Source organism: Mesoplodon densirostris, chromosome 8 (genome assembly GCF_025265405.1).
Source record: "Mesoplodon densirostris isolate mMesDen1 chromosome 8, mMesDen1 primary haplotype, whole genome shotgun sequence".
Lineage (NCBI taxonomy): Eukaryota > Metazoa > Chordata > Mammalia > Artiodactyla > Ziphiidae > Mesoplodon > Mesoplodon densirostris.
Window position 1 is genome coordinate 27,290,655 of NC_082668.1, and position 9,795 is coordinate 27,300,449.

General features: G+C 38.9%; 1 protein-coding gene across 3 annotated transcripts in view; it reads left to right on the plus strand.

The window, feature by feature from the left end:
• The window catches only part of LANCL1 (LanC like glutathione S-transferase 1), a 41,565-nt gene extending 32,172 nt beyond the window's left edge, over positions 1-9,393 (plus strand). For all 3 annotated transcript variants that reach the window (XM_060106408.1, XM_060106409.1, XM_060106410.1), the window contains exons 5-10: positions 1,323-1,458; positions 1,993-2,139; positions 4,419-4,601; positions 6,508-6,684; positions 7,783-7,855; positions 8,466-9,393. In XM_060106408.1, the coding sequence (XP_059962391.1) occupies positions 1,323-1,458; positions 1,993-2,139; positions 4,419-4,601; positions 6,508-6,684; positions 7,783-7,855; positions 8,466-8,542 (793 nt within the window). In that variant the 3' untranslated portion in view covers positions 8,543-9,393. The remainder of the gene's footprint in view (positions 1-1,322; positions 1,459-1,992; positions 2,140-4,418; positions 4,602-6,507; positions 6,685-7,782; positions 7,856-8,465) is intronic.
• Positions 9,394-9,795: the final 402 nt, after the last annotated feature.

Genomic DNA, 9,795 nt, shown 5'->3' on the forward strand with positions numbered 1-9,795 from the left:
AAATGAGGTGTTTTACCCACTCTCTCTGATATTAAGAGTTCCCCTTCCTGGTCTTTCTTGAGATAAAACTAAAGGGCTCTTTCCGGGACGGTCTCTGTCAGCACTTTGATGCCCACTTCCAGGTTTCAGGCGGCACTGAGTTCAGGCCAGGGAAATACCAGAGGGGAAAATGTGGTAAACTCACCACGGATTTGGCAGTACTTCAGGTTCTGGTCATCCCCATTCTGCCGGCTACTGTTTAGTTTTCAGGGCTCTCAGTAGCAGCTTCACACATTCTCTCTAGGTTTTGGAGCTACATATACTGACTGGGAGAGGCAGGTTGGCATATGCTTACTCCACCTGACCTGGAACCAGAACCGAAAACAACTTTTTTTTTAGTTTTTTGAGAAGCTGAACTGAGTCTATCAATAGGGAGCTAATAAATTATAATACATTCATTCAGTGGAATACTGTACAACTGTGATAAAGAATGAGATCACTCTGTATGTGATGATAAGGAATGGTTGTCAAGATGTACTGTTCAATAACAAAGCCACAAAACACTTGGGGAAATATGTTTATAAATAAGTATATGTACTCTTATATGTGCATACAATAGTTCTAGGAATATACAAGATATTGGTAATCATGGTTATTTCTAAAGAGAAGGAGTAGGAGCTGGGAGACTGACTGATCCCTTTGTGCTGTCGGCATGTGCTACCGTTTGTGGTAACTCAGGCTGCTATACAAACACTTCAGCTAGGCCAGATGACACATTTAAGAAATAAATCAAGCAAGGAGATAACTGGGGTGCAGCAGGCATTTCATTTTATGGAAATAGGCCCTTTGAGTGTTGACTTAGTCCTTTCCTCAGACTGAATGTTATAATAGCCAGTAGTCCTTGGCTTCTCTGACCCCAACTGGTGGTCTCAGAGCATGCTGCCATGAGGGGCTAGGGAGGCTGCAGGTGGTCCCAGCCACACTCATGTATTCCTTCATTCTTTAGACTTCTTATTTGTCAGTTCCATTGTGAGCTGAAGAAAAGAAATGTAGTTGATGGTTCATCTTTGAACCCTGATTATTACCCTTTGTGGTCTGGCCCAGCCCTCTTAGTATTTAAAGTATAACAATATATAGGTTATAATATGTAAGTATATTTAAATATTTATATTTTATATATTTTATTATTATATACTTAAAATAATATAAATAATTTCATATATGTGTATATATAAAACTATATATATATATTTGTGTGTGTTGTTTTAAACATATCATTTTTTAAGTATATATCTCTACCTGGTCCCTTTTACATTATCTTAAGCATGTATTTTTATTCCCAGGCTAATTCACCTACATAAGATTGATCCCCACGCTCCAAATGAAATGCTCTATGGACGAATGGGCTACATCTGTGCTCTTCTCTTTGTGAACAAGAACTTTGGAGTGGAAAAGATTCCTCAAAGCCATATTCAGCAGGTACCACGTTTTTGTGCTTTTTGGAGTCTTTTTAGGATTCCACCTACCACCTGCCTAAACTATTGGTTTTGTTTCCCTGTTTGGCACATCCCAGGTAGCTGGAAGGTAAGGTATATCTTAACCTCTGAAGGTCAGGCATGATCAGAGAACCAGCAGCTTCACTTGGAGTGCTGTTGGAAACTGTATAGAGAGTGACTTGGACTAAGAAGTCCAGCTGCTCCATTTGAGAGTTTAGAGGCCATTCAGAGGAAAATAAGGGCCAGATTTCACCTCCAAGGTGCAGGTGTTCCTCTCGTATCTGAAGGAGTTTTGCTTCCCTTTGACAGGTGAATTCTTGTGAGCTGTAGTAGAAAGAGTTCAAAATCTTCCAGACTCTCCCTCTTTTAGGCAGAATCATCCCACGTGCTTCTCTGAGTACAGAATCAAATTGTGCCTGTCCATGGCCATCAGGTGGTGTCTCCAGTACCTCTTAGCAAAAAAGTTCCTTGGCGCCATTCTGATTCTTTCCTTATTTCGATCGATTTCTCCCTGCAGATTTGTGAAACAGTCTTAACCTCTGGAGAAGACCTAGCTAGAAAGAGAAACTTCACAGCAAAGACTCCACTGTTGTATGAATGGTACCAAGAATATTACGTGGGGGCCGCTCATGGCCTGGCAGGAATTTATTACTACCTGATGCAGGTAAGAGGGGATGATGATGGAGTTAGCATGTGATTCCTGACTGTACTATCTAGGGTGAGAAGACAGGTGCTCCCGCTCTAATTTTTCATTCTGCCAACCACTGCGTCACTGTCCTGGTAATCACCTGGCCTAGGTAAACAGGGACAGTGCTTGTGAAAGTGCATTTAAAGTGTGTAAACATAAAAGCCACTGTGCTTTGAGATGATTGATTCGTAGGTGAGCACACTTGCCCACCTCATGCCGTTTGTGCAGACTGAAGTGTTTTGACCTATTCTTTTAGATGAAGTGCCTTCTGCTCTGCTCTTCTCTTTCAGCAGATGCCTTGAATTAGTATTATTCCACACTATAAGGCACAACCCATTGAAACAAATTTCAGGAGTAAGAACAAAATCAGTAGAAAACAAAGGAGAATATGCTGCCTAAAGCTCAGTTAGAGAGCAAAACTAAGGAGCCTTTTCAGTGGATTTTGTGTAACTTACCTGACATAGCTGAATATGCCATGCTCAATGGTTCTTCGGATCTAAAACTATTGGGGGATATCAGCCAAAGCCAAATAGACTAAGGGCAAATAGAGTTTATTGCATCAAGCATAACCTAGAAAGGGAGGTCAGAAGAGGGCTTCTCATGACAGCATCATTTCTAGGGGCTTGTTTAACTCTCCTTAAGGAGAAATCGGCACTTTGTGTAAGAATAAGAATTGATGGTAAAAGAATATTGAATTTTTAATGACGGTAAAGGTGCCCCCCTCAACTTCCCAAAGTACAATGTGGCATAAAGAAAAGTGTTTCATTGATATGTTCTACAAGAGTGGTTGGATATAAATACCAATAGCTGGTTGAGTAGCTGGTTATAATAATGCAAAATCAACATCAGACCTATCCTCTCCCTATAACTAAACAAGGACAACAAAGCTGAAAAACAAGGTTATTATTGCTTTTCAATGCAGAGTCACTCTTTGAATGTTAGTGGCAGTAGGAGACCAACTCTTGTATTTATTCTGCACTTCTCAATTCAGAGTTTTATAATTAGGGGTTTTGACAATTCAGACTTAAATTCCTTTACTTTTCTGGCACACTCCCTCGTTGGCTCTCTATTTCCAGAAGTAAATATAGATTCTTGAAAGTTTTCAGGGAAGAAGAAAAACCTTGAAGTTTCAAGGTGAATTAGAATCATACATGTTAATGACTGGATGGCCTCATGACCTTTCTTTGAAGCAGATCATCAGGTGTCTTACCCTCTGCCTCCATGTGTTGGTTGTAGTAAGAAACCTGGAAACCCAAGTATTGAATTTTCCATTTGCACATAATTATCTGTTTGAAATGATTTAATTTTTAATCCTAAAAGTGCATTCTGGTAAGTGCCTATGTATCAACATAAAACATTATTTTTAGGCCATTTTGGATAACTTCTGCAAGTTTGAGGAGAATCCAGTCATTCAACTCTAGCATTTTAAACTGAGCTTGAACAATCTTCTTTGGGTAAAGTGAAATCTAAATGTGCCCTAAAGGACTTCGTTGCGTGTTCAGTACCTGTGAGCGCCTTATGGCCGGTATCTCCTCGTTCCCTGCTGCCTCTGCCTGTGCTTCACAGCACTGCCTCCCTCTCATTCCAGGTGCTCACCCCCTGCCTGGCAAAGACAAGACTGAATTTGGTGTTTAAAGAAGTGTGAGGTGCATTGAATTCAGACCAGGACCAAAAGGAGAAACTAAAAATTGTATCAAAAATGAAGGCTCATATGCCATATGGCAACGAGTCCTATAAATCCATACATTGTTATATCAAAATAACCCTTCATAAGTATCAGTCCCAAATCTTTTGCAGAAAGGCTTAATCTAGAGTCACACCAATTTGGGATCTAGATCCCAGGTCTCCCAACTTGTTAGCATCCTCTCCTATTGGAAATATCACCTATCTCTTCTCTAAATGCAAGTTGTGCCTGGTTTGCCTAATGCATCTCTTTGTGGTCTTTAAAGTGTATTAAAACCTTAGGAAACTTCTCATACACTCACGTTCTTAAGCATTGGCTTTGGAAAATTATTTATATGTGTATAGATAACAATAAATATCGAAAAATAATATGTACATAAGGCTCCAAGTATTAACGGATAGCCTAATTTTAGTTAGGACCAGTAGGTGAAAAAATTGGATGGAATCCAGAACCTCTTAATGACTTTCAGTTCATTTTGGTCATGTTTTCCTTCTTATTTAAAACTCATCCCTGAGCCTTAGTAAGATCTGTTTGTTTCCGCAGAACTGATAATTCCCTTTCTTGTTTTTAGCCCAGCCTTCAGGTGAGCCATGGGAAGTTACATAGTTTGGTCAAGCCCAGTGTAGACTATGTCTGCCAGCTGAAATTCCCTTCCGGCAATTACCCTCCTTGTGTGGACGATGCTCGGGATCTGCTGGTCCACTGGTGCCACGGTTCTCCTGGGGTCATCTACATGCTCATTCAGGCCTATAAGGTACTGTGAGTTTTCTCATTTTTAGAAATAAATTGGAAAACATAAAATTCTATAATTTAAAATTAGTTTTCTGTATAATTCTTGAACAATATATAGACAAACCAATTGTTGTACCTAAAATCACTTTGCTATATGGATTATAATTCATTTTCACAGTATCCATCTGTACCACAGCACACATTATTTCGTAGAACAGGGGACTGCTTCACGGACAGGTAGAGTAGCCAAGATTAGCATCAGTGGCAGAGCCAAGATAAATATCCCAGGAGCTCAATTAAAAATAGAAAGAATCTCCTTGGGCATTGTTGGTGGGAATGTAAAATGGTAAAGCTACTGTAGAAAGCAGTTTGGCGGTTCCTCAAAAAATGAAACGCAATTAACATATGATCCAGCAATTCCACTCCTAGGTATATATACCCAAAAGAAGTAAAAACAAGGTTTCAAACAGATACTTGTACACCAGTGTTCCACAGCAGCATTATTCACAGTAGCCAAAGTAGAAACAATCCAAGTGTCCATCAACAGATGAATGGATGGACAAAATATGGTGTATACATACAATGGAATATTATTTAGCCATAAAAAAGAATTAACTTCTGATCCATACTACAACATGCATGAACCTTGTAAACATTATGCCAAGCGAAGTAAGCCAGATCCAAAAGGACAAATACTGTAGGATTCCACTTATATGGTGTGATGGTTAATATGAGGTATCTAGAATAGGCAAATTCATAGAGAGTAGAATAAAAGTTACTAGGGGCTGGGAGGGTGAGACTTATTGCTTAATGGGTATGAAGTTTCTGTTTGGAATGTTGAAAAAGTTTTGGAAATAGATAATGGTGATGGTTATACAACATTGGGAATGTAATTAATACCACTGAATGGTCCACTTTAAATGATTAAGATGGTAACTTTTATATATGTATTTTACCATAATTAAAAAAATTCAAATATCACTTCTAAAAAGCATGCTATGACAGAGCCATAATCAAAGAAGAAAAGTTTTTTCTTTGAGGGGAAAAAAATGGAAGTAAACCAAGATATCTATGTTCATTGGTGCCCGTTCTACCAATTACAAATCTATAGACTCTAAATAGGGACTGGCATCTCATGGTCTAAATAAGCATTTAGTATATCATATTTTGCCTTCAGGAAGTTAAATATAATGCACAAACTTTTAAAACTGTCTTATTCTACTTCTGTACTGCAATGAGATATTAAAAATGTCAGGAATTCCCAGGCAGTCCAGTGGTTGGGACTCCATGCTTCCACTCTTGGGGGCACAGGTTCCATCCCTGGTGAGGGAACTAAGATCCCACAAGCCATGCAGTGTGGCCAAAAATAATAATAATAATAATAATAATAATATTTTTAAACCTTTGATCAAGATATAGGAGGCCACAATCGATTGTAAAGATGTATCTCTATTTTTCTGAAAAGTATAGTGTTTTATAATCAAATCAGTTTTTGTAATCAATTTGATAAACAGTTTCTTCTCCAGTGTATAAAGAAACTTTCTAGTAGTGAAGGGTATCATTGTTACAGAAAAGACAGTGTTTATTCTTTGGAAATTGACTAATGATAACAGCAAGTTGCAAGTAAATAAGGCTACTTCACCAATAACACCCGCATACACAAACATACATACATATAAAATTTACACCATGCAGACAAGGTCATGCCCAGTTATGTATTTAAAAACAAAAAAAAGCTAGTGAATTCTTGTAATTTGTCCCCACCGATATAACACATCTCTCTGTCTCTGAATTCCTACCCTTTCTTGCCGAGGCAACTCCCTGTCTCCTCCCTTATCCTGTCTCCCTTTCTCTCCTATCAGGAAGGAAGGTCAGTGGAGGTTTCTTTTCTATCCCTTGTAATAAAACTATGTCCCTTGACTCTGCAGGTGTTCAAAGAGGAACGGTATCTCAATGATGCCTATCAGTGTGCTGATGTGATCTGGCAGTATGGCTTGCTGAAGAAGGGGTACGGGCTGTGCCACGGCGCTGCAGGGAATGCCTACGCCTTCCTGTCACTGTACAACCTCACGCAGGATGCGAAGTACCTGTACAGGGCCTGTAAGGTAGGAGTCAGAACCGCCGAACAGAACACACCTTTGCCCAGGAGGCTGTAGAAGTGTCTCTAGTTAATCTGATTTAATTCATTTATTGTTTTAAACCATAAGTCTATAGAACAAACACAGTTTAAGAAGAACCTTCAAAACCTATTCAGTTGGTCATTTGTAGAGATGTGGATGGACCTAGAGAGTGTCATACAGAGTGAAGTAAGTCAGAAAGAGAAAAGCAAATATCATATAATAACGCATATATGTGGAATCTAGAAAAATGGTACAGATGATCGTATTTGCAAGGCAGAAACAGAGACACGGACATAGAGAATAAATGTATGGGTACCAAGGGGGGAAGAGGTGGGGTGGGAGGAATTGGGAGACTGGGATTGACACATATACATTATTGATACTATGCATAAAATAGACAACTGATGGGAACATGCTGTATAGCACAGGGAACTCACCTAATGCACTGTAGTAACCTAAATCGGAGGGAAGTCCAAAAGGGAGGGAATGTCTGTATGTGTATGGCTGATACATTTTGTTGTGCAGTGGAGGCTAACACGACATTGTAAAGCAACCATACTCCAATAAAATTTTTTAAAAAAGGAAAAGAAAAGAAAATGAGAGAAGAGGGCATTGGTGGGGCAGTTCTATAAACAGGACTGCCTTAGTTGGTTATTTAGAACTTTGGACTACCCATGTGTCATTAAATGTTTTGCTGTGGAAGAAAAAATTTTTTAATTAAAAAATAAAATAAAAATTTAAAAAGCTATTCAGTTGAATTAGCTTTTTTTTTTTTTTAAAGGACATATATCTACTCAGCAGCATTTGTGGTGGGGTTGGGAGAGTGCTGGGAGATGTAAGGTGGTTTTGTTCCTTTCTTTCTTCTTTGATAACCTTGGAGATGAGGCTCAGACAGCTCATTAAATTCCTCCCATGCTTCATTCGTACTCTCTTTTAGACCATCCATTTCTCTGCATCAGCCCCTTTCTCTGCCTTGAAGATAGTTTTTGACTTTTCAGAGTAAATGTTAGAGACAATCTCTGTCAACTTTTAGGGGTCTCTAGAAGAAATCAGTTCAGTAATTTAACTTGGTCTCATTTTCAGTTTGCTGAATGGTGCTTGGATTATGGAGAACACGGATGCAGAACACCAGACACCCCCTTCTCCCTCTTTGAAGGTATTGTTCACACGTTACTTATTTGCCTTATAATATCAGCATCTGCTTCTCTGCTTGGTAATTAATGTTTCTTAATTTGAGTTTTGTCAACAAATTAATTTCATAGTTATTTCTTAAACTGCTTCTTTATTTCCTAATACAGTAACTCAGTATTAAAAATCAGTTAGCACACAGACCACCACGGACCCAATAGGAGTAGTTATTATGGTGACTACTGTTTATGGAGCCAGGCACATGCTGGGCATTTTGCAGATGTTATCATGAATCATCGCAGCAAAAATATACATTATTATCCTCGTATCACAGATGAAGTTCCTGAGGCTCAGACAGGTAAATGGGGCCACAGTGAAGGAGCTCACATACGGTAAATGGCAGGGCCGTGCCTTGAACTTGTCTGGCTCCGCTCTCCCTCCTGGCTTCCACCTGGGTGAAGAGGCTGAGCCTCTCACTCGTGATCTTGTCTAATGAGCTGCAACATACATCAACAGGTGCCCACTTCATTTAAATCATTTAAATTAATATCATAATGTTGTTTATGCTACAAAATGAAGCCAGTCTATAATACATCGTCATTTGGTGTAATAACTTGTGCCCCTTTCTTTTCCTTCAGGAATGGCTGGAACGATTTATTTCTTGGCTGACCTCCTAGTGCCCACGAAAGCCAGGTTTCCTGCATTTGAACTGTAAGAGCAAAGTCCCCCCAGTGCAACTCACTGCATGAGCCTTTCTGTGTATCATACCTGGGCTAAAGCAACAATAGAGTCAAACTGTGTACCTGATTTAGCTGATTTTTTTTTCAGAATATGTCTTTAATTCAGTTCCTTTTTATTATTTACTTTTATTTTAAAATACCCAGGGAAATATAAATTAACTTCAGTTTATCCTAAAGGGAGGACAGGTGATATGTACAGTATTTTGAGGGCATATATGCATATATTTCAGAACTTGGAGGCAGTCGTATTCTTACTAAAGTTTATGAATATAACCATCTGTTACAGTTCTAAAAATGTTTAAAAAAAACTAAATGTAGATAAATACATGCTTATAGCTGGATATTGACCTCCACCTCTTCTCTTTAGTATTTTTTTATGACAGTTTTATGACTTTACTTTTCTCTAAGTGGTTGATTATGAAAGGGGACAAAAATATAACTATATGATTCCAGGACAGAAATTGCAAGAGTTGCCAACTGGGCTAGGGACCTAAACACCCTTTTTCAAATTCACAATGCTTATTTAAACTAGAGATAAACATACTTTCAAATTTGCCTCTTTTTGTTAGTAGAGCATCCAGGCTCTATAATCCAACATCTTTATCGAAAACTTCTGAAATATGATAGTTGTTATATGAAAATTCTGATTTGAAAGTTATTTCAAGATAAGCTAACAGGGCCTCCCTGGTGGCGCAAGTGGTTGAGAGTCCGCCTGCCGATGCAGGGGATACGGGTTCGTGCCCCGGTCTGGGAGGATCCCATATGCCGCGGAGCGGCTGGGCCCGTGGGCCATGGCCGCTGAGCCTGCGCGTCCGGAGCCTGCGCGTCCGGAGCCTGTGCTCCGCAACGGGGGAGGCCACAACAGTGAGAGGCCCGCATACCGCAAAAAAAAAAAAAAAAAAAAAAAAAAAAAAAAGATAAGCTAACAAAAAGTTTGTTTTCTCCAAATAAGCTAGTATGTTTTGGAACTACTTATGTATATTTGTTTCTTCTTTGGAATTAGTGTAAGATCGGGAAATGAGATTTCTGTGTGTAAATATATTATGACCTAGGATTTGAGTCCACCCTTTCTGACTGACCTTCTAAATTTTGATTTGTGTTTTACTTACTTTGCAATGACTATGCTTTATAAAGCGTTGGCTGCTTGGTACAAGCCATAAGGTATTTTCCTTCCTATCTAACTAGATGTTGATCTTTTCACTAAATAGTAGAGCATTCTACTTGTTTA